At 44.4% G+C, this 25,385-nt stretch overlaps 1 protein-coding gene across 1 annotated transcript; it reads left to right on the top strand.

Annotated features, from left to right (window-relative positions):
- Nucleotides 1-11,258: 11,258 nt before the first annotated feature.
- Nucleotides 11,259-23,103, top strand: SIGLECL1 (SIGLEC family like 1). Its single transcript, XM_044260495.1, has 7 exons — nucleotides 11,259-11,366; nucleotides 11,538-11,664; nucleotides 18,155-18,281; nucleotides 19,524-19,805; nucleotides 19,927-20,032; nucleotides 21,140-21,296; nucleotides 22,354-23,103. Exons 3-7 carry the CDS (start codon nucleotides 18,257-18,259, stop codon nucleotides 22,366-22,368), a joined length of 585 nt encoding a protein of 194 aa, XP_044116430.1. The 5' UTR covers nucleotides 11,259-11,366; nucleotides 11,538-11,664; nucleotides 18,155-18,256; the 3' UTR covers nucleotides 22,369-23,103.
- Nucleotides 23,104-25,385: the final 2,282 nt, after the last annotated feature.

The raw sequence follows: 25,385 nt of genomic DNA, 5'->3' as shown, positions 1-25,385 counted from the left end.
GTCCAGCACAAGTTCATAGAAGCATTCACTGGATGTGTACGAGAACGTTCATGGCAGCTGTGGCTGCCAGGAAAAAATTGAAGCCACCCAAATGCCCATCAACAGTAAGACAGGTAGATAGACTGCAGCGTATTCATGCAATGGAAGAAGCAAATAACAGCTCTGTACAACGCGTGAGAAGCTTAGAGACATAATGTGAAATAATCCAGACGCAAGAGTCCTCACTATGTGACATCTTTGATGTGAGGTTTCGAAACAGACAAAACCAAGGTGATTATCATATGATCTCTCTGATATGAGGAGTTTGAGAGGTAGGGTGGGGGGTTTGTGGGGTAGGGAAGGAAAAAATGAAACAAGATGGGATCAGGAGGGAGAGAAACCATAAGAGACTATTAATCTCACAAAACAAACTGAGAGTTGCTGGGGGGAGTGGAGGAGGGAGAGGGTGGTGGGGTTATGGACACTGGGGAGAGTATGTGCTATGTTGAGTGCTGTGAAGTGTGTAAGCCTGATGATTCACAGACCTGTACCCCTGGGGCAAATAATACAATATATGTTAATAAAAATAATTTTAAAAAAAGAATCAGACAAAACTAATCTTTGCCATTGGAAGTGTAGATACTGGTTGCCATTGGGGGGTAGTGACAGGAAGGGTCCAGTGGGGCCCTCCTGGGGTCTTCCAGTAAAGATTTGTATCTTGATCTGGGTCCTAACTGCTCAGATGTGGTCACTCTCTGAAACATTTTTGAGTAAAACATTTGTGGTTTGTGCCCTTTCCTGTTTGAATAGTACTCTTTAACAGAATTTACATTAAGATTTTTTTAAAAGATGGGGCACCTGGGGTTTCCACTCAGGTCATGAACTCATGGTCTGGACCAAGCCCAGTACCGGGCTCAGGGGAGTCTGCTTCTCTTTCTTTCTCTCTCCTTCTGCCCACCTCAACTCATACATGTACTCTCTCTCAAATAAATAAACAAAAATTTAAAAATATTTTAAAATATTATCCTTGTAATTATCTAATTCTGATTTCCACCAAACTCTAAGCTCCCCCAGGGCAGGGACTATGTCTGGCCCTGTGCTTTTAGAAATCAGCCTTGGACACAACACATGAAGTGGGCTCAGGAAACCTCTGAAATGCCTACCACTCAGGTGCAAGGGGACAACATACCTGGGCTCTGCTGGGGCCTCCAGCTTGTATTTCTACCCCAGAGCTCTCTCCTGGACTCTAAACCTGTATGTCTTCTTGGACATGTCTCATTGAAGGACCACAGGCTCCTCACTTTCAGTGCATCCCAGACTGGCTCCATGTCTTTCCTCATGTCTGGTTCTCCCCTAGGTTCTCCCTTCAGGATGTGGGAATGTTCCACAGGACATGCTGTCTGATACCCACCATCTTAGCAAGGAGGGCATCATGCTCCCATGTCTCCATTAACTGCTACGTCCCACCAGGGCACAATTTCTGGTCTGGCACTCACTGGGATCTGGTGAAACAGGTCTCTTCCTCTTCTCCAATTTAAACTCCTCTCTGGCTGTTCCTCTAAGAGGTCACTGTCTGAATCACTTCCTGAATCTCGTGAGTCTGCATCTTTTCCTCCCTCACTGGAAGCCATGAGGTCCCCTTTGCCGTGGTATAAAGCACCCCAAGGAGCAACTACCTGGTCCAATAGTACTCAAGGCCCAACTTGCAGCATTAAGCCTTCTTCCACCCCTTCCTGCTATCCTGGGGAAGACTCTGGAGCTCCCTCCTCTGGAAGGAGATCACATTAATCTCTCCACCATTGCTTTAATCTTTAATCACAGGGTCTAGAGACCATCTAAGTGGTTTTTGTGATGTTGGTTGTGGACACTGGTTAAATGTTTAAGCCCCTTCATAGTAGCCAAAACGTGTAAACAACCCAATGCCCATCAATGGATGAATGCAAAAACAAAATGTGGTCTATCCCTAAAACAGAGTATTATTCAGCCATAAAAAAAGGCTGAAGTCCTGATACATATGACGTGCATGAACCTCAAAAATATGCTAAGTGTGGTACTCCATACACAAAGGCTACTTATTTCATTCCATTCCATTTATATGAAATATGAAATTTACTCATTTCATTCCATTTATATGAAATATGTAAAATAAGTAAATTCATAGATATGGAAAGCTGATTACAGGCTGCCATGGACTGCGGAAAGGGTGAATGTTTAGTCGGTGTGGCGTTCCTCTTTGAAGTGACGAAAACGTTCTGGAATCAGATAGAGGTGGCGGTTGCACAACATGGTGGATGTACTAAATGCCACTAAATCATTCACTTCAAAATCATCTAGTTTTAGGGGAGCCTGGGTGGCTCAGTGGATTAAAGCCTCTGCCTTGGGCTCAGGTCATGATCTCAGGGTCTTGGGATCAAGCCCCGCATCGGACTCTCTGCTCAGCAGGGAACCTGCTTCCTCCCTTCTCTCTCTTTGCCTGCCTCTCTGCTTACTTGTGATCTGTCTGTCAAATAAATAAATAAAATCTTTTTAAAAAATCATCTAGTTTTAAATAAATAAATAAAATCATCTAGTTTATGAAAAAAATCATCTAGTTTATGTTACATGAATCTCCCCTTAATTAAGAAAAATGACTTAAGTTCTTCAAAGTCATTCAAATGCCCACTTCACCACTTGACCTGTTGCTGCTTCCACTTGCTCCTCCCTCCAATGAAGATAACAACATTTCCTAGCTCATTTGGTGGTTTTGAGAAGGCACTGAATTAATGCACACAGGGAGGCTCTGTCCCCAGTGTGTGGTGAGCAACTCTTGGATACTGGTCAAAGGGAACTCAGCCAAGGGCCGAACGCTGCCCAGGTAATCCTTCGACTGGTCAAATGACCTCTAGGCTTCAATTTATAGACGCATGATATCAAGTTGTCCACCAAACCCTGATCAAGTGGGCAACTCACCCCGTGGTCCCAGGGAAAGGCCATTAATGTGCAAGCGAGGAAGGAGAAGTGTAAGGCCTATTTCAAGTCTTCACATCCAGGGTTTTGTTTCACTTCCCCCTCTCTCATCGCCCATTCCCATGAGTCACCAAGTTCCCGATCTGCCCCCTCCCCCACGCATGCCTGGATCAGGTCTTCTTGACCTTTCTCTCCAGGACCATTAAAACAGCTACCTCCTCAGCCTCTAGGTTCCCCATTAGGCCATCTATCCCTCCCCTGCTAAACATCCTTCTGTGACTGCCCCTCTCCCTCCAAATGAGGGGTCAACTCCAATGAGAGCAACTCAGGAATTTTCACAATCTCACTGTCACCTACCTCACCCCTTTCTCTCAACCACCATCCCTCACACACCTCAGCCACATCCTTGTCACTCCCAGAACATCCATGCCCTGTTGTGCTCTCCATGCTTCCTTCACATGGTTCCATCTCACTGCAATGGATGGAGAAAGGGGTTTCTCCATCTTTATGGCACATACTTATCCTTTGATATCCCCCTCAAATCCACCTCCTCAGACAAGCTTCATTCCCTCCCTGATTCCCACCCCCTGCCCTGCAGCTTCCCATGTGTTGGATTGGCATGGTTTAACAACCTCAGTGCTATTGGTATTTGGGCATTAGGGGCTGAATGAGTCTTCATGGTGGGGAGCTGTCCTGTGCACTGTAGGATGTTAAGCAATGGCCTTGGCCTCTACCCCCAGAATGTCAGGAGCTTCCCCTACTCATCTTTGACTACCAAAAAATGTCTCCAAACATTGCCAAGTGTAAATGGAGTGGGGAGGTTGGTGCACAAAGGTCACTGCTTGAGAAGCACTGGGTTAGGGCCACCCTTCTCTGCACTCATACAGATACTTCAACAGAATGACCAACTTTCTCTAGTTCTTCTTTTCAAGGTCACCACAAACACCACTTCACTCCTGGCCAGTTACAAAACAATTGAGTACAGTTCCGTTACTTTGCATAACATTTGTGAGGGACACCTTGAGAAATCCCTACTTTTCTTCCCATTTCTTCATTCTCCAAACTTTTACTGCATGCCTCTTTGGGGAACACCAAGGCGAAGAAGATAACAGTTTCGGCCTCAGAAGAGCTCAAGTTCATCCATGGGATTCAGGAAAGGGACAGAAATACACAACTTTTAAAACACGGCATGATGAGGCCTCTATAAAGATGGGAATAGGGTATTAAACATGTAAGTTGAGCCCATGGTCTGAGGACACAAGGGTGAAAGCTCTGACCTCTGCCTCAGAGGTGGGAAGAGGGTTAGAAAAGGATTTTGAGGGGAAACTCTTTTCAAGCTCCATCCTGAGGGGCAAGCAGGAGTTGGCCAAGCCTAGGAGGAAAAAGCAGCCCAGGTAGTGATAACATCAGATACAAAGCAAGGAAGTGGGAGCTGACCTGGCAGCTTTTTGGGCAAGGACAGTCAGTTTGCAATAGGTGGAACCTGAGGTGAAGGAGACAAGGTTAATTTTCCCCCTGAAACTCTGGCTGGCATCTGGTCTCCAAGGGCCCCCAGTAGCCAGGCTGAGAAAGCTGGGCTTCATCCTCCAGTCTGCCACATTAAAAAAATAAATGGATTTAGATAGAAACTTTGTTCAAAAGGATTATTGCAACAAGAAAAGGAGGATTATTGCAATAGGGGAAGGAGGATTCCTCTTGCCACAGAACAAGTTTGAGTAAATCTGAAAAGATGGAAATGATTCAGGGCATCTTTTCTGGTCACAGTGGAATGAAACTAGAAATTGATGACAAAAAGGAAAACTGGAAAACTCACAAATATGTGGAAATAAAAAACACACTCCTAAACAACCAGGGGGTCAAAGAGGAAATCGCAAGGAAAACTAGGAAATAACTCAGGCAAAAGAAAGCTAAAACACAGAATACCAAAATTCATGGGATGCAGTGAAAGCAGTGCTCAGGGAGAAGTGGAAAGCTATAAATACTTACCTTAAAAAGGAAGAAAGACTTCAAATAAATTGCTTAACTTCATGTATTAAGGAACTAGATGAGGAAGAATAAATGAAACCCAATGTTAGCAGAAGGATTGAAATAAAAAGATTAAAATGGAGATAATTGAAAGAGAATGGAGCAACAATGAGATAATCAACAAGACCAGAAGTTGGTTCTTTGAAAAAGATCAGCAAAATTGACCTACTTTTACCTAGAGCAACTAAGAAAGTAAAAGACTCAAATTACAAAATGAGGAATAAAAGTGAGGACATTATTACTGATTCTACTAAAATAAAAAAAGATTATAAAAGCATACTGTGAATAATTGTACACCAACAAACTGGGTAACCTGGACAATGAAGACATTCCTAGAAACACATAAACACTAGCAAGACTCAATCATGAACAAATGGAAAATCTGATAGATCTATAATTAGTAAGATTGAATCAGTAATCAAAAACCTTCCAACAGGGGCGCCTGGGTGGCTCAGTGGGTTAAAGCCTCTGCTTTCGGCTCAGGTCATGATCCCAGGGTCCTGGGATCGAGCCCCATGTAGGGCTCTCTGCTCAGTGGCGAGCCTGCTTCCCCTTCTCTCTCTGCCTGCCTCTCTGCCTACTTGTGATTTTTCTCTCTGTCAAATAAATAAATAAATAAATAAAATCTTAAAAAACAAAAACAAAAACCTCCCAACAAAGAAAAGCTCAGGATCAGATGGTTTCATGGGTGAATTCGATCAAACATTTAAAGAAGAATTGGGGATGCCTGGCTGACTCAGTTGGTAGAGTATGTGACTCTTGATCTTGGAGTTCTAAGTTCGAACCCCATATTGGCTGTAGAGATGACTTAAAAATAAAATCCTTAGAAAAAATAATAAAGGAGAATTAATACCACCCCTTCTCACACTCTTTCAAAAAGATCAAAGAGAAAGGAATATTTCCTAACTCATTCAATGAGGCCAAGTTTATCCTGATGCCGAAGTCAGATAAAAATTGAACTTCAACAACTATCATATGATCTTCCCGATATAAGGAAGTAGAGAAGCAACATGCAGAGTTTGGGAGGTAGGAAAAGAATAAATGAAACATGATGGGATTGGGAGGGAGACAAACCATAAGTGACTCTTAATCTCACAAAACAAACTGAAGGTTGCTGGAGGGGAGCGGAAAGGGAGAGAGTGGTTGGGTTATGGACATTGGGGAGGGTATGTGCTATGATGAGTACTGTGAAGTGTGTAAACCTGGTGATTCACAGACCTGTACCCCTGGGGCTAATAATACATTATATGTTAATTTAAAAAATTGAACTTCATCAGAATTGAACATTTTTGTGCTTCTAATGACATTTTTGACATTGTGAAAAGACAACCCACAGAACGAGAGAAAACATTTGCAAATCAGATATCTGAATCTGGAATTTAAGAAACAAAACAAATGAACAAACAAAAAAATACAAAAAATACACTCTTTTTAAAAATTTTTATTTATTTATTTGACAGAGAGAGATCACAAGTAGGCCAAGAGGCAGGCAGAGAGAGAGGAAGGGAAGCAGGCTCCCTGCTGAGCAGAGAACCCGATGTGGGGCTCGATCCCAGGACCCCAGGATCATGACCTGAGCTGAAGGCAGAGGCTTAACCCACTGAGCCACCCAAGTGCCCCCCCAAAATACACTCTTAAATATGGAGAACAAACTGGTGGTTGCAAGAGGAGAGGTGGTGGGGAGATGAGTGAAGTAAAGAATGGGAATTAAACTATACAGTTAAGGTGATGAGTAATGGAGTATTGTTGCTCCATTCTCTTTCAATCATCTCCATTTTAATCTTTTTATTTAAATCCTTCTGCTAACATTGGGTTTCGTTTATTCTTCTTTGTCTAGTTTCTTAATACATGAAGTTAGGCAATTTATTTGAATTGCACATATACAATTCTATATGTACTCTATAAGGGTGTGTAAAATATGTACTCTGTAAGAGTACATATAGAATTGTTGAACAACTATATTGTACTCCTAAAACTAATACCTCATTGTATGTTGGTTAAACTTCAGTTTAAAAACATAAAAATAACATTACCCTTCAGGAATGTGCAATTAAAACTACAATAAAGTATCACTACAAAAACACCAGAATGGCTAAAATTAAAGATTAGCTATTACCAGGCTTTGACAAGGATGTGGAGCACCTCTAACTCACAGGTTGCCGGTGTTAAGTGTAAATTGGTTTTTCCATTTGGAAAATTCTTTGGCAGTATCTCACCAACTAAACACATGCCTAACCTGAAATTTTTTTATTGCTGTTGTCCATTTAAGAAATATTTATTGGAGCTCCTGGGTGGCTCAGTGGGTTAAGCCTCTGCTTTTGGCTCAGGTCATGATCTCAGGGTCCTGGGATTGAGCCCCACATTGGGCTCTCTGCTCAGCAGGGAGCCTGCTTCCCTCCTCTCTCTCTGCCTGCCTCTCTGCCTACTTGTGATCTCTCTCTGTCAAATAAATAAATAAAAATAAAAATCTTTAAAAATAAATAAATAAAATCTTTTAAAAAAAAGAAATAAAAGAAATATTTATTGACAGGTACTGTGGGAGATACAAAGATGACTCCAACACAGATCCTGCCCCAAAGGAGCTTACTGTCTGGTAGGGGAGATAGAACATGTACAGGGGAGACATGGTCAGAGCTATATTTCAGTAAGATGAATCTGATACTGCTAACATGAAACTTTGAGTTCCTGTCTCCTCGGCTTGTCCAAGATTAAATGAAAACATATCGATGAATATTAAATATCCTCAATATTCCAAGCATGCAAGAAACCACAGTGAAAAAAGACAAAACAAAACTTTGCTCACAGTGAGCTTACCTTCTAGTGAAGGAGTCAGACCATAAGCAAAACTGTAACTTAGTAGCAATAAGTGTTTTTGAAAATGTTCAGTGGAAAAAGGAAATGTTCAGTGGTTAAGAACGTGTTTAATGAGCAGAACTCATTAAACGAAGTTCTGAGGAACTCAGGAACTTCCTGAGTGAGGAAGGTAGTAGAGTAGTTTTCATTAGCAACATCAAGAAAAGCTTCTCTAAAAAGAAAGCATCCACATTCCCACAGCACCGCCTGATTGGCTCAAGTCCTGCTTGCGGGCTACAGCTGCCTCATTGATTGGCTGCAGCGTGAGGGCGCGTGCAGCCTTTGATTGGCTGCGGAATAGGTGTGTAGGCGCTGATTGCCTTCAGGGTAGACCTATCCAGTCGCTGATTGGCTGTAGAATAGTCCCATCAACTGCTGATTGGCTGCAGGCTAGGCACACCCATCTGAGGAGGTAGGGCAGAACCAAGGGAGACTCCAGGCTCCCCACAGCCTTCCCCGCGCCTCAAAGCAAAGTCTCCTGGCGTCGCGAGCCTGTCTTGGCTTGTTGGCTCTTCTGGGAGCCGTTGAGTGCGAGATTTGCGTTGGGCCTGCCCGGACTGGGCTTCCAGGAAAGTGGGGCTTCTCAGTCAGGCGGTGGGTGCCCGGTTTGGGAGTCAGGTTTGTGGGGGGCTGGTGGGGGGCGACGCCTTCAGGCTCCAGGGCGGCGCCTCGAGTCTCTGGTTGGGGGGGTGGGTAGTCAGTCAGACGCGGCCGCCCCCTGAGAGCAGCCGCCTGCTCTTCAGTCCGTCCGTCCGTTCATGGGGCCTAACTGCCTTTCGCCTGCTACCTGGTGGGCCACCTGGTCAGCCTCAAGGCCCCCCCGGGGGTCACCAAGCGGTCGGTTGGTAATGATCACATTAGTGCCCTTAGGAGTCCACAGGTCATCTGGTTGCAGACCAGTGAATGAGTTAATCCGATAATCCGCCTGCTCCGTAGCCCGCCCTGTTAGTTCACACGCTCCCTCTGAACCAGTCCCTTAACAAGTTAATCCCCCAGTAAAGCCCTCAGTCGTTGGTCCCGTGGTTATCCCAAGTGAAAGCCAGTTAATCGGCTTCACTGTTAGTCTTCGGCATTTTCTAGAAAATCAGCTTTCCAGTCAGCCTAAGTAGGTCGGTCGTCCAAAAGTGAGAGCTTCCCTCAGCAAGTCGGGAAAGCCCTCTGGGCCTCTGGGACTCCGCCAAGGAAACGCGCAGACGCGAGAAAAGTGTGCTGAGGCCAGTCTAGCCAGGAGCCCTTGGAACAAGAGCCGAAGGTAAACTGGAGAGAAGAAATGATGGGCCCAGGGAAGGGTAAAGGGGAGGAAAGCAGCGGGGTGCCTGAGGAGTCATCCTGCGTGTAAAGCCTGGCAGAAAAGAGCACCAAGGAATTAGCATTTTAGAGCTGGATGGATCACTACATCTCAAATCCTAAAACCCACGGGTGTTACAGATGAGGAGACCGACGGAAAAGCAGCAGAAAATATTTGACCAAGGTTATTCAGTGATTTACTAGCAGAGCCTGGGCCAGAACCCAGACAGGGTTCCCACGTGCAAAATGGAGTTTTAAATTGGAGAAGGTTGGGTATGGGCAGTGCAAAAAGGGAGCAGGTGTGGCTTTCCTCCATCTAGCTTTCTGCTCAGATGTCACTTCCTCAAAGAGGTCTTTTCTGACCACCCTATCTAAACTGTCTCCCCACTCCCCCATCCCATAATCCTCTATCCTATTATCCTGCATTATTTTTCTTGCATAGTACTTAATAGCTATCAAATTAGCTTGATTGCAAACTTGTTTACTGTCTGCCTTCCATACTAGAATGAGGACAGGCGCTGTCTCATTCTTGGTTACCGCCTTATCCCCATGCCTGGCATAAAGGAGGTGCTCAAAATGTTGGTTGCTGGAGGGAATGAAGGAGCGTGCCATCACTAGGGACCAGGCTTCTTGAAATTCATTAGTGGGAGCAGACTGTGTTTGGAAGTAGAGAGCCTCCGTAGAGTGGCAGGTAGTGAGATCAGAGAACAAAAGGAGAGGGCTACTACGTGCAGAACTTTGACTTTTTCTCTGAGATGAGAGCCACTGGAGAGTTTTGAGCAGAGAAGGGCCAGGAGCTTGCTGAAATGCTGGTAGGTTCCCTCCGGCTGCCACTGTGGGGAATAGAATGGACAGGGACTAAAGGTAGAGCAGCAAGGCCAGTGAGCAGGTTACTGTAGCAACCTGCTACATGGTGAGAGGGGATGGTGGCTTGGGCCAGGATGGTCACAGTGGACTGATTTGAAGTGGTGAGATTTTGAATATATTTTTAAAACAGTGCCAGGATGCCTGGGTGGCTCAGTCGATGAAGCTTCTGCCTTTGGCTCAGGTCATGATCCTGGGGTCCTAGGATCAGGTCCCGCATCAGGCTCCTTGTTCAGCGGGAATTCTGCTTCTCCCTCTGCCTGCCACTCCCCCTGCTCATGCTCGCTCTCTCTCTCTCTCCCTCACTCTGACAAATAAATTTTTAAAATCTTTTAAAAAATAAAATAAAAAATAAAAGCAGTTCCAACAGGATTTTCTGACATGGCTATGGAATATGAGAGAAAAGAGAGTAGTCAAAAAGGACTCTAAGGTTTTGATTCTTGATTTCTTCCTAGGTACAATTTCATTTGATTTAGAGATGTGTTTCCTAAGTTTGAGGTGATTGATTTTTTTCCTTCTTCTGAGATGAAAGTGAGGATGCTTAAACTTTTAATTTTACTTTCGACACTTACTCTGTTGCCTGTTGGCCAAAGAATGTAGGTAGTTTACACATTTTCTGCTCTCTTGAAAGTTGGTGTGCGGTGGTGCCTGGGTGGCTCAGTTGGTTGGGCATCTGCCTTTGGCTCAGGTCATGATCTCAGGGTCCTGAGTACTCCCTGCTCAGTGGGGAGTCTCTTTCTCTCTCCCTCTGCCCCCCTGCTCTGCCTGTGCTCTCTCTCTCTCTAATGAATAAATAAAATCTTAGAAAGAAAGAGAGAGAGAGAAAGAAAGATAGCCAGTTGGTATGGAGAAAGAGGAACTTGAGTTTTAAATCTGTCTCTAACTACACTTGCTCAGTGCATTGAGAAAATCACTTATTTCTCCAACCTTCAGTTTCCTCCCCCATAAGGGGGAAATCATAAGACTTAATTCCTCAGAGTTTCTGGAAATAAATGAAGACTACCCAAATGAGAACAAACAAATTACTTACTCAGAGCTTGCTGTAACAAGAGAGTCAGCCGCCAGCCCTTGCATTCGGCCAGTGACTCAAAGGCAGGCAGCATCATGGGAAAAAAAAGTTTCTGATAGGGTCAGATTAGAGACTGTGATCATGGCGAAGCTGAAGTTTAGCCAATTAGAAGTGGGGGCACCTTATGTGATTGGATTGGGAGCAGATTTGACTTTTTTTTTGATTGGTTCTCAGCTGGAAGCAGGGGCCAAAAATAGGGAACTTGGTACTCATTGACAAAGTTCAGAGTGTTCTGGGCCAGCTGCTGCAGAGACTGTGATTTGTGGACTTCCTGGACTTGTGACTGCAAAGTGAGGCTCAGGGTCATATACGCCACATAGTTGAGGCTCAAGTGTCACATACGGTATGGCCATTGTCTGTATATTCAGTCACTCGGATTGTTGGGAGGAATAAATGGGATGATGTACTTGGGAAGTTGCACGATATTAGTAGTTAAATAAATATTAGTTTAAAATATATTGAAATTTCATTATGGTCTAATTATGCAATCCTGTCTTTGTTTTCATTTACTAAGTCATCTTTATGAAAAGAATTGGTTGTAATACGTGAAGGCAAACTTCTGTGTCAAACAATGCCAAAGTGTCTGAAATAAAACTGACAATCCTACTTCATTTTTTCTCTAATCACTGCTCTACCCATAGGTAAGTACTGGTACCAGCATATTATGTATCTTTTCGGATCTTTGTTTTATTTATGTATTACATATGAACATATAACTTATATATGAGCATATATATTTACATGTAATACACATATATAAAGCTTTTGTATAAATGACAATGATCAAATTTTCATTTACATGAAATATTTCAGACAAATAGAAAGGTGTAAAATAGTATTAGAGCATATATCTGCTACCCAACTTAAAATTTAAAGCACTGCCTCTTGTGTCTCGTTTCCCCAAATATATTTCACCCATACTTGGAAATAACTGCTACCTTGGATTTGGCATTTATCATTTTGTGTATTAACGTATTTAACCTAGCCTGAAGAAAGGTCTGGCCTTTGCCCTTGGCTTCTGGAAGATAGTCTGGAAGTCCCTAGAATGTCCTGCCTGACAGGATGTTTTTGTTTGCCTGGAGGCATCACACTGAATAGTCCAAAAATGTGATTAGCAGGAGGGGCTAGCCACACCAGATCATGTGATATTATTTAGAATGGGGTCTTTGGATCATATGGTATCAGCTCACCTTCATAAGGTGCTGGAGCTGGAGGGTCACCCAGGTGGCTCAGTCAGTTAGGTGGCTGTCTTCAGCTCAGGTCATGATTTAGGGTCCTGGGATCGTGCCCCATGTCAGGATCCTGGCTCAGCAAGGAATATGCTTTTCCCTCTCCCTCTGCCCCTCCCGCTATTCCTGTGCATGCTCTCTCTCAAATAAATAAAATCTTTTAAAAGAAAAAGAAGCAGTAGCTGGAGATGGAGACTTAAGATCAGCCATGGGGCAGTCAATCATGACCATATGATGAAGGGCCACTAAAACCTCTGGGCACCAGGCTTGGGTGAGCTTCTTTGGTTGTCATATTCCATGCATATTGTCACACATCATTACCAGGAAATGTTAGTTATACTGTCCATGACAAGGAAAGGGAAGCTGGAAACTCTCTGGTTGGAACTTTCTTAGACTCAGCCTATGTGATTCTTCTTTGGGCAGATTTTAATCTGAACCCTTTAGTTGCAACAAACAATAACCATGAGTGTAACAGTTTTCAGGAATTCTCTGAGTATTTCTGGTGAATTATCAAACCAAAGAATAGTCTCAAGGACCTTAAAACTTGCAGTTGGTGTTAGAAGTGAGGGTGGTTTTAGAGACATTTGAAATCTGCAGTTGATGTCAGAAGTGAGGTCATCTTTATTTAGACTATTCACTAACTTTGCAGTTGACATCAGAAATTTGATTTGTGAGAACTTGGCTCAATGAAACATAAGTGTTGGGAAGTGCAAGCCCAAGGATGTGAAGTCAGGAGAGAATGAAACTTTCCTGTCCCCATAGTCAATTGTTGGCACGAAAATGCAACTGTTCTGCAAATAGTTTTAGAAGGTTAATGTTACCAATTTTTTTAAAAAACCATATGGATCCAACTCCGTCTGGAAGAGTTGACTTACTAGATGCATAAAGAAATTCAAAATCTCAAGAAACAAGCTCACTATACAATCTTTTGGTTATTTTTATCTGTAATAGCGAAAATGAAAGTAAAGAAAAGGGCTAACACTGGGCCAAGTTAGGCTTTGTCCAGTCTGAGCTATGGCTGCTAGCCTCACATCTGCTATTAAAGAGAAAAGCCATGTTGAAACAACAGGTAGCAAGGAAAATTAGAGTGATTCACAGGAGAATGAAGAAAGATGAAGGGGAGGGGTCCCTGGGTGGCTCAGTCAGTTAAGCATCCGGGTCTTGATTTTGGCTCAGGTATGATCTCAGGGTTGTGGGATCAAGCCCTGTATTGGGCTCCATGCTCAGTTTGTCCCTTCCTCTCTACTCCTCCCCCCAGTCATGCAATCTCTCTCTTAAATAAATAAATAAAACCTTAAAAAAAAAAAAAGGAAAGATGAAGGGAAGTGTCAAAGGAACTCATCCCAGTGGAGAGGGAAATTTTTTTTAAGATTTTATTTATTTGACAGGGAGAGATCACAAGTAGGCAGAGAGGCAGGCAGAGAGAGAGGAGGAAGCAGACTCCCTGCCAAGCGGAGAGCCCAATGTGGGGCTCCATCCCAAGACCCTGAGATCATGACCTGAGCCAAAGGCAGAGGCTTAACCCACTGAGTCATGCAGGCGCCCCTGGAGAGGGAAATCTTTAAACACTTACAAAGAAATAGAGTGCACATTGATGGGGTCAAAACAAAGATCTTAGTGCAGCGCTCTTGGGAGTTTGGGTGAGTGGGGTCGGGGGGGGGGGGAACCCCAGATGGTCTCTCAACTTTGAAGGATCTTAGTCAAGTCTTCTATAGTTACCCTAGGTCGGAGGAATTTCAAAAGCCAGAAGGCAAATGTGACAATGGGACCCTAACTTCAAATTGCCTGAGGTGATGATTCCATTATCTAATCAAGATAAAGATTGGTAAAAAGGCGGGGGCCCCTTGGCTCCATGCCCAACTGGAGACTCAAAGCCATAGGTACATTAGTGGTAAAATGGTCTGGAGAAGAATTTCTGGGACTCTTTAAACCAGGAGGCCCATGCATTGTGAATCCTAGTGAGAATTATAGTTAGACTAGGAAGATATGAGAATACAAGGATTGAGGGGATTAAAATGAGGGTTTAGATGAAAAATGGAATACTTGAACAGATTTTATGTAAAGCCATTGTGTCTCCTCCTTTTTCTAAATATAAGTAGATACTGTGTCTGAAACAGGACATGTATTATGAAACAGGAGGCATGTAAATCCTCCCTTCAACCACTTTGATAGGACATGCTAAATGGGAACCAATAAACTTGTCCAAGCTCACACAGGTTATTAATTTGAAAAATATAAGATATCTGATGAAAAAAGCATGTCGGAAGCCTAGTGTTTGATTGGCTTATTTGGATTTTGGAGGACACATATTCAACATTTGGGGATATGGCTAACCCCAAACCATAAAATTACTAGAATGAAGTCTTGGAGTCCTTGTGCAGACAAAAGCCAGTGAGCACCACCCAGTGGCCACTCCTGGGATTTTTTTTAAATCAGAAAATTTCCATTTGAGAGACAACGAGCTGCTATTGGGCTGTGATTGAACCTGCCCATAAGACTAAAGGAAGTAAAATAATCCTGAAACCTAACGTACTCATAATTGTACTCATAATTATCTTCGGTAATGTTGGATAAACGTGCTAATTAGGAAGGCCATGTCCAGAGGAGTTCAGTAATAAAATGCAAATGGTTTATAGAGGAACAAGCTACCAAGGGAATATGAGGAGGTCCTCAATGTATTCACGGGCAGGTGGTCTCCCCTCACCCTTAATTTTTTTTTTTTTACCACCTGAGGAGCTGCCAGATCCTACGGCCACTAGGGTGATAGCAGTGAATAGCTCTCGAATGACTAACAAAGAGCTGTTTGGTTTATGGAAGGCTGTTGCAAGATGAATGGTTTCCTTTGAGTGGGAAATATCAGCAATGGTATGCTAGTAAATATTTGATAACCAGATCTCCAAAGGGAAAAAGAAGCCCTGAATTGTACCATTGCCAACTTCCACTGTGTAGACACTCTGACCGTAGACAGTTTCAAGCTACCAACTCATGATATGAACTTAGGAAGAGATCCAATAGCACACCATTATGTAGTATTTCCATCATACAAATACAATAGATGTAAGTAACCTCAAGAACACAGATAACATTGAGATGTGCTAGAAAAATTAGGCAGTAGTTTCAAGTAATTACTGCCTTTGTTTTTAATATAATTTGTGAGTTTATATAATTTAAATCATAATAATGGCTGTTTGACAACCGGCTTGCAGTATTCTTAAAAACTTAATAATCAGCTTTTTAAAAAAGTTGGTTTATGCAGCTTATTATTATGGATATTATTTAGAAACCAAGATATAGGTGCTAGGGATGTTTATCACTATGGATGTGTCATTGCTTCTAGGCTATTTCAATGAACAGAATATGGAACTAGAATTTATTTTTTTTCTTTTTATTTTTAAAGAAACAATACTTTTTTTAAAAAAGATTATTTATTTATTTATTTATTTGAAAGAGATCACAAGTAGGCAGAGAGGCAAGTGGAGGGCAGGGGTGGGAAGCAGGCTCCCTGCTGAGCAGAGAGTCCAATGAAGGACTCAATCCCAGGACCCTGAGATCATGACCTGAGCCAAAGGCAGAGGCTTTAACCCACTGAGCCACCAAGGCACCCCTAGAATGTGTTTTTTAAAACCAAGAGTTTGTACCAGTATTGCTAATTAAATTTAAACTTTACTTTCTTCTTTTAAATTATTGTATTTTATATTATTTTTCTTTTTCATTACTATGAAAATCTTTAAAACATAAGTAGTTTCAAAATTACAATACCAATACTGATAGCTTTCTTTGTCTCCCTTAAAACCCTTTGGAGGGTTTTAAAACCCTACAGCCAGAGGCCTATGTTCAAAGGTTACTTGAAATAGATATTCTTCCAGAATTGTTCTGTTATCATTGTTTTCATTTGTTTACTAGATCTTGTTGGTGTTCAATTTTAGGGTTTTGCTTTCTTTTTCCCTTCTTGGTTTAAATGACCTTTCTGAACAATAAAATATCAGTATGGTTGGGAAGGTTTTTTTCTTTGACCAGATCTGTGTCAACTGACTACCAGGATATACATGTAAGGGAACCTGGGAACATTAATATTTATTATCTTCAGTCTCTGTAGTGGAGGCAACAGGGACAATGGTGCTGGAATACCTGTTGAGTCAGAAGCCAGCAGTGTCTTCCCCAAAGTCTTATAGACTGGGGACACATCCCCTCATGCTGCCTTTTCCGGGAATTAATGCAGAAATGAGGGACTCATGGCCCAGAGAGGGAATGGATTCGTCTATGGTCCTCCAGTGAATCAGTGACATAGCTTACATAATTGGTGTTCAAATCCTGGGCTCTTGCTCTTAAATCACTGCTTTGCCAAAAAAGTGGGGGGAGGTGAGGATTGTTTCATAAAAAGGGAGACTGACATTTGAACATTTTATCAGTGACTATCAAAGGTCATTTTCTAAGCTCTTCTGAGGTCACAAAGGTCTGTTTGATGTAGGGTCTTACCTTAAAGTGCTGAGTCTCAGGTAGATTCTCTTCTAAGACACTTCGTTAGTTTCCCAACAAAAGTGACCTGACCAAATGAGAGTTTGTCTTTCTCATGTAAGGAGATGGACAGAGATAGGCTGTGAGGAGCTGGTGCAGCAGTTCCACAAGGCCGTCAGGCACCACGCTCCCCAAATTGTTCTGCAAGAATGTCCTTCATGAGTGGCATTCATCCTTGTGCTTACCTCATGGCTGCCAAATGGCTGCTCGACCTCTAGTATCATACCCATATTTCAGGGAAGAAGGAGAAGGAAGTGACAAGGAAGAAGGAAATGAGAATATCAGGAAAGGAAAACTTTCCCAGGAATCCCCAGCTCACTTCCACTAAAACAATGTCACGTGCCCCATCTTAACTACAAAGGAGTCTAGACAAAGTGGTGCTTTAGCTTTCAACGTTGCACCCCTAAACAAAGTTGGATTTGTTAGGAACGGAGAGCAGGATAGGTAGGTGTTGTCTGGCTGCACAAAAGCAAGTAACTCTAGTAGGTGGAGAAAACAGATTCTTTCCTCAAAAAACAACAAATGAAAAAAGTTAGTAATTCTCAAAGGGGAGAGATTTACCCACTTCTGACTGGGTGGGGAGATCAGGAAAGGCTGCCTGCAAGAGATGGCACTGAACTCAGCTCTGAAATTGAAGTAGGATGTGAATGTGGATGGAGCGGAGTTGCAAGAGGAAAAGCTGTGGAAGGGAGAAATCCCTGAATGACTGGAAAAGAATGATGAGGGTGAACATTGGAGAAGGCAGCATTTTCCCTTTGGCGTGGAAAATGTTGGCAAAGGCACAGGGAGACAGAGAGCAAGGGTGAGGCAAATTGTGGAGAACCTCATTTACAAAACAAAGAAGTTTGGACCTTTTCTTAACAGCAGTAGGAATTCCTGTTCATTTTCATTTTCCCAAAGGATCTGTTAAGGCTTTTCCACCCTCTCCATCCCTCACAACCCACACAGTATCTACAGCATGTCATTCTTTCCCAACCAGCATTCCAGGCTCCTCCCTGGCCACCTGGCTGGAGTTGCTCCAGTCTAGGCCATTTCTCCTATGTCCAGGGGGTTATTCCAAACACCCAGATTGGCCCTGCCCCTCTGAGGTACACAGCGCTTCCATGAATCCCTATTAGCTTTGAGATAGAACCCAAAGACTCTGTAAATGAGTTCCTCCCAAGTGGGCTAGGACTAGGAGGGAAAGACCAGAGGAAAGAGAAGGACACGTGGCATTGGGGCCTCAGAGAGGTCGTAAGGGAGCTGGCTGTCCCTTGATGCTCTTGAACATCTCATCCCGTGTGATTGCTGCTTCTGAGGGCGAACAGGCTTCCGGGATGACCAGAGATTAAAGCCTGTGGCTTGCTAAGAATACTTTCTGCTCTCCCATCCCCACATCCTCTTTCAGTTACTCATCTTCTCATCTTCTGAACCACGTGGCTCTGATGTGAGAGCCAGCTGCGGCGAAGGCCCTAGCCCCTCCTCTTCCTGAGGACCCCTGCTGCTGCTGATGGCAGATCCCCTGCCACAGCTGGGTGAGTAGGATGAGTGAGTTCTGGAGGTGCCTGAGGCTCCAGGACTGGGGCGGCCTGGGCTGCGGGGGTATGAGAAGAGAGGACAGAAGGGTGTAGGGTACCAAATAACCAATACGGACTAGTTATCTGTGCACTGGGTCCTGGCAGGGCTGGGAGTGGCTGGGGTGAATAGCAGATTGGGCCAGAGAGCAGAGTTGGGAGTGAGGATGGGCAGTCAGCCAGGGTGGTTGAAGAGATGAGTGCATTAGGAGCTGGAAGGCCCAGGGTTAGTCAGGTTGCCCATATCTGCCAGCCACTGTCCACAGGCATGCTTTCCCAGATGTAAAAATAATCCAGAGGACAGCAGTGGGGGAGTCCCTGCAAATTATTCATCCCCCCAAGTGACCCAGATAAAAAATTCAAATCAAGGGCTACTGTTTAAGAGAAAATTACCCCTTTCTTCTAGTAACCTCAAACAACTCCAGTGGAAAAGTATGTGGAAACACTAAGAACTGATTCCTCATTGGAGACCTTGTAGAGAGTGACCGTTCCTTATTAACTGACAAAGTCACCAAGTGGACAATATATCCTACCTGTTCTACATAGAGTGAGGCAGGCTCAAATGTTCTTACCCAGAAAATGCCAAAACAATCTCTGCTTAGGATGAATGCTCAATCAAAGCCAACCTGGGGCTGGGAAGAAAGAAGTGTAGAAAGGTGTTCTGTTTATTGAGTGGATAACACTTTACCATATATTCAGCTAGTAACACTATCAACCTTAGGGCATTCATTTTTACATCCATGATAGCAGGATACAGGTTCAGCGAATATCCCTATTTTCCAAACTGGGAAAGAACAAAGAGAGGGGAAGTGACTTGGCCACCAGCATCCAGACAGGAGAAATTGATCACAGGTGGAGCTAGGAAGGAGCAGAGCCTGAAGGATGGAAGGAAGAGGAAAGTAGGCGCTGAGGCGGGAAAGTCTAGCCTGGGGCTAGGTAAGTAAGAAATAAGGACAGGTAAGGAGTCAGCAGTGCAGATCCTCAGAAAGTTCCCTTGCCATTAGTCAGGTCCAGTGTTCACTTTCAGGCCAGGTGAGGAAGAGGATGAAGAGGAACTGGTCTGTGAAGCCTGACTCCTCTGGGCTTCCAGAAGGTCCTTCCAAAGCTCCTTGGGAATCACAAATAAGGAGAAGGCTGGGTCCTGGAGAAGTGGAGAAAGGAAGTCAGGATGCCTTGCTAACTGCTGACCCTCCCTCCCCACAGTACCCACCAGGCTACTCTATTCCTCTTGCTCCACGGAGAGGACTCTGCAGTGCAGCTGCTCCTTCCATGGGATCCCCACACCCTCCGTGCAGTGGTGGATGGAAGGTTCTCTTGTAGATGAGAACAACCCAGATGGCGACCTCCAGGTGACTTCCACCATAACTGCCCCCTGGGCCAACAGCACCATCAGCTTGGCGGAGAAGCCAAAAAAGAGCACGAAGCTTCTTTGTAAGGGGAAGAACCAAAGTGGAACCCATGCTTTGAGCATCCTACTGATACCAAGTGAGGATAGAGGGGGCCCAGTGACTGTGTGAGGAAGAGTGAAATGGGGAGGAAGAAGAACTTTGGCTCCAATTCCAAGGCCCCAGGAGAGAAGCCTTTCTCACAAACTCTCTTTTTCCAGGAAAGAGTCCTTCATCCAGCAAGACCTTCATTAACGGGCTGATCCACGGCATTGTCTATGGAACCATTGCAACAGCATTGATGTTCCTCTGCTTCTCCCCACTCATGTGAGTACCAGGGATAAAATTCTACCTGGCAGGCCCTGCAAGGCTGCCATGGAAAAGGAAAGACAGGACCCTTCCCCCAAGGAGCTTAGAGTCTGGCAAGGGAAGAGGGCAACAAAATGGTCACCACAGTCCAGGGCCATCAGGACAATGCTGAGCCACATACAGGTCCCGAAGACAGAGGTTTTCAGCAAATTTCATAAAGGAGAAAGTAAAGCAGGAAGTGGCAGCCCTGGAGAAGGCAGCAGAATCCCCAGGGAACTGTCTGAAGTGGGCCTAGGGGGGTTGAGTACTCATTTATTTCGTGGAAAGTAGTATATATGTATCCCAAAGACACATTTGAGGAATTGCCAGTGTCTTTGTGCAATGTCAGGTACATTGAGAGTGATAGGAAATGGCTAAAAATGAAGTTGAAAAGGCTTCTTGATGTTAGTTCATAAAGACTCTTGAAAGTTGGCTAAATGTATTGGCTAGAAGCCCAGAATGAGAAGGGCAGAGTTGCCAGAGGTGAGGCCAGAGAGTTTGGCAGGGGGGCCTCTGGCCACTCCAAGTGTCTTGGACTCAATCCTCAGTTGAGAGCCATGGAACAGTGCTAAAATGGGAAGGAAAGCTCCTAGGGGAAGGTGTCTGTACAGAAACCAAAGAGCAGGGGCCCAGTGGCATGAAGCCAGGCTGGAAGTTGTTGCCATAGACTACACAGCAGAGAGCCAGGTTTGAGCCAGGCAAGTGATGAGGGGCAGTCAAAGAGATGGGACTTGGGACTGACTGACTATAAGGGGTGATAAGGGAGAGGCGCAAAGCAGCAGGGCAAACTGGGGAGATATTTTTAAAGTGTAATCAGCTGGACTTAAAAACCAATAACAATCCTTTACAGTTTGCAAAGCTCTTTCATAGCTGACCTCATCTGAGCCTTACAGCCTGATAAATAAGATCTCCCTGTCTTACAGGGGATAAAACCAATTCCCGGAGAAGCTGTATGGCTTGCCCTCGATAACACAACAAGCCAGTGGTGTCACTGAGGCTCTAAACCAGAACTTCTGGTCAAGACTGGAGCCCATTGCTGGGCAGAAAGCCAGAACTAACCGGGGGAGGGGGGTATCACTTCCTTAGAATGAAATATATCAGAATGAAGCTGACAAAGGAAGTTGCAGCAATCAAAGCAGAAAACAACCCTACAGTCAGACCAAGCCAAGAAGCCAAGATGCCTCTGAAGCCTGAAGAGCCAGGAAAATCCACAATCAGCTCATCTTCAGAGAACCAAATATTGGTGGGTATCCATTGTGTCTGGAATCTAGTCTATCAGAATGATGGCAATAAGACTCACAAAGAGAGGTACATACAGTGTTTAAAGGAATTATCATCCTCAATCCTACAGGGCATCTAGAATACCAGAATGTGCTGCCAGATCATCTTATAGAGGATGAAAGGAAGAAGGATGAAAATTAAGAGAAATAGAGACTAATTAGAATCAGCAATGTACACATACACACACACCCCTTCACACTGAATCTATATTGAGAAGGGGATCAAAAGAGCCAACAGAGGTTGTGGCAACCAAAGTTGTAGAAACCAAAGGCTTTGGTCTCTTGAGTTTTTGGTAGGCTGTGGTCAACACAGTCTGTAGATGCCACAGACCCAAGTTAGCCAGAAGTGCTTGAAGGATAGCCCCAAACCAAGGTACTCCTAAAGCCAAGGTACTCTCAAAGCCAAGGTACTCTTTCATTTACCTTGGACCCCATATCCTCAGCAGGGCTTGGAAGAGACAGACCTCACTGTTATTTACCATTTATAAGTCTTTGGGATCAGAAATGCCCTGCTGCCCTCCTTACACACTACACTAGGAACTCATGTTCCTTTGTGGATAAACCATGCATCTTAAATTCCAACAAAATGTCCTGCAGTATCTCCTAACCTCCATGTTGGGCAATGCTGGAGTCTCGGAAATGGGTGAGACCTGGGCCCTGCCCTCAGAAAACAATAGGGCTAGTAGGAAGGCAGCCTTACAGTAACAGGGCTGAGATGGGGGTTATGGTTGCCCAGAGGAAGGAGGGACTAACCCGGGGAAGTCAGGCAGAACCTCCCAGAGGAGTCTGAGGAACACTGGGTGGGCTCCTGGTGCTGGGAATGCACATGGAGGATCAGCAGGAGAAGACATGGTTGCATACTCCAGCCATGAGATTCTGAGAAAAGGTAAAGCCAGTGCTTGCTCCACATTACTGTAATTCTGTGCTCAAAGAGAGAGACAGGAAATTTCCTTTTTAAGATTTGGATACCTCACCTCTAGACCTGTTCCAACATCTTTCTTTCTTTTCCCTGCTCTGTAGCATCCCTTACCCTAAACTTCCAGAAAAAGCAAAATAAACTGGAACTGATGACACCTGTGAAGACTACATGCCTACCTGGAGTCCCCACTGTCCATGGAATTATCACAGTCTACAGAATTCTCAGCAGCCCCAGAAACCCTGGAGTCTATGACAAACCCAATGATCCCTAAAGCCCCACCTGTCCCTCACGCTGGTTCTCCACTGAATAGGGTTACTTTGGGACCTGGTCTTAGAACATTTGACAGCAAACTCTATGATTTGCTGTTCAGGTTAACTAGAAGAAATATGCTCTGGCCTGGGATGGTGTCAAAGGAAGGGAAAATTAATGTGAGACCATGGTCCACCGAAAAGTAGCTTTTGAGCCCCTACTGTGTGCCCAGAACCTACTGTATTCTCAGGCTTTAGACCCATCATACATGGATTGAATACCAACTTCAGGGCTTAGTGGCTATATGTCTTTGGATAAGACCTTTCAACACTGCCCTGAGAGATACATAGGTGGAGAGTGAGTGAAAGGTGGTGTCCAGAGGTAGAGGTGGAGAAAAGACACAAAGTGAGTCCAAGGGCCTAGAGGGAGTCTATGCACCCGAGTTTAGATGGAAGGCTGAGTTTCTGAGGTCCCTGAATGCTAAGATAAGGCATTGGAGCTTTATCTGGTAGGATCTTAATCCTGACTCCCTTAGAATGTAAGTTCCACAAGAACAGGGATCTTGTCTTGTTTTCTGCTTGTACCAGCAGCACCTAGAATGATTCTTAAAATATAACAGACTCTCAAAAATGTTTGTTGGATAATTGAGTGAATGAATGGAGGGTTGGGTGGGTGGATTATAAGCTGTTGCAAGGTTTGACGCAAAGTAGTGGCTGGATTTGCCATGATGTGAATGGAACTAGAGGGTACTACACTAAGTGAAATAAGTCAGTCAGAGAAAGACAAATACCATATGATTTCATTCATATGTGGAATTTAAGAAACAAAACATATGAACATAGGAGAAGGGAAGGAAAAAAATGAAAGTTGAGAGGGATGCAAATCATAAGAGACTGAACTCTAGCGAACAGCATTGCTGGAGGGGAGGTTGGTTGGAAAAATGGTAATTGGGTGATGGACATTAAGGAGGACACTTTATGTAATGAGCACTGGGGTTATATGCAACTAGTGAATCACTAAATTCTCCCATTGAAACTAAAAAAAAAAAATAGTGGCCAGATACATAGTGAAAGATCATTCTAGGAGTTGTTATTGAAGATGTACTTAGAAGAAGACTGGAGGCAAAGAGACCACTTAGGAGGTCAGTGGAATATTTTTTGGCCAGGCTGAAAGGCAGTCATATAAGGAATGAGAACAGGAATCTGGCATGAGAATGGGCCATAGCTGTGTACTGTTCCCCTCAGAATGGATGACATTCCCTTCTGGTGCAAGGTGCTGGCAATTTTTAGAGGCTGCAAAAAGGGTCATCTTTTCCTTGGGGCATTATTTGTGTGTAAATCCAATGGTTCTCCATCCAGCACTAATGTGGTGGTTATCCTGTAGGCAAGAGCAGATATTTATATAAACCCTCACATGTATGGACACCCTTTTGGCATGTGGTTCACACATTCCACAGAGACAGGAGCACACACTGTGCCAGATAATGAGGTGAACAAGCCAGACACTGGCCTTGCCTCCATGAAGCTCGTGGTCTACACAGGTTCACAATGAAGAAATAAATGCAAAATTGCAGCTTAAAATATTGACAAGTGCTAGGAAGAAAAAGTACCTAACACTATGAGAAAATATAAGGGACCAGGGGAGGAACCTAGTTTGGATTAGAGAATTAGAGAAGGCCTCTCTGAGAAAATGACATTTGTGCTGAGGCCAAAAGGATTATTAGGGGGTCAGCAGATTCTAGGCTCTGGAATAGGAGAAGTTTAGTGAGTCCAAGAGCCCAGAGAGGGGATCTATGCACCCGAGCCCAGATGGAAGGGTGAGATCCTGAGGTAACAGGTCTTTCAGGGCTTCAAAGGGTCTGGTGAGAAGTTTAAGTTTTATCCTCACTCACGGAGAGAGGGTTATTTCCTTGTGTGCTTTGTAATTTCAGAAAGTGGGCTCCTAAGGAGTGGTGAATGCCATCTAGAAGAGAAACGGGAGAGAGGAAGGGAACTGGGTTGGGAATAGGTCGGGGATAGGTTTAAAAAAAGATTTTGTCAGAGATCACAAGTAGGCAGAGAGGCAGGCAGAGAGAGAGGGGGAAGCAGGCTCCCCGCCCAGCAGAGAGCCTGATGTGGGGCCCGATCCCAGGACCCTGAAACCATGACCTGAGCCGAAGGCAGATGCTTAACCCACTGAGCCACCCAAGCACCCCCCGCGATAAGTTTTGACAGAGAATGGAGAACTGGGTCTTCCTCAGGTCTCTTGGTTCCTTGGTGAAGGAGACTCTACTTGCAGGAAGGAAAAGGGGTACCAAGATGCCTTCTGATGGGCCCTGAGGGTCAAGCACTTCGCATTTTGTTCCTTGGTAGATGACTTTCAATCCATCCCATCACCTGCTTGCCCACAAGTACTGGCTTGAGGGAGGAGTGTTCCTTACAGATTGCCCCATGTCTCCAGGGCCGGCAGGGGTCTCGAACCTCTGGCTCAAGATAAACGAAACACCAGTAACTCCAAGCTCCCTCAAGCGCAGGAGACCAACAGTTCTACTTCATGGTTTCTCCCTGTCCCAGCAGCCCCCCACGCGCATCCTCAGGCCCTGATTGGCTCTGGAGAGATTCGCGCATGCTTACTGGTATGCCTGAGGGGTGGGGCTTTGGGGGAGCCACATCCCCACGTGACCTCAGGCCCTTGGGACGTTGGTGAGGCTGGGGACTCACATGCCACCTAATGAACTTGTTATGAGTGAGCTAATCAGTTAGGTTTCCTCTACCTTAGTCCCTTCCCAGTGAGTCACTCAGTAGTTGTACACATGCTTATTGCACATGTCAGTTGATCTGGGTTGTAGGAAGCCATTAAATCAGCCAATCAATTCCTCCCTCTGGAAAGTAAGTTCCTGTAAGTA

Source organism: Neovison vison, chromosome 7 (assembly GCF_020171115.1).
Source record: "Neovison vison isolate M4711 chromosome 7, ASM_NN_V1, whole genome shotgun sequence".
NCBI classification, from domain to species: domain Eukaryota; kingdom Metazoa; phylum Chordata; class Mammalia; order Carnivora; family Mustelidae; genus Neogale; species Neogale vison.
Note: the sequence above shows the minus strand (reverse complement) of the source record. Positions and strands in the feature narration are given on the sequence as shown.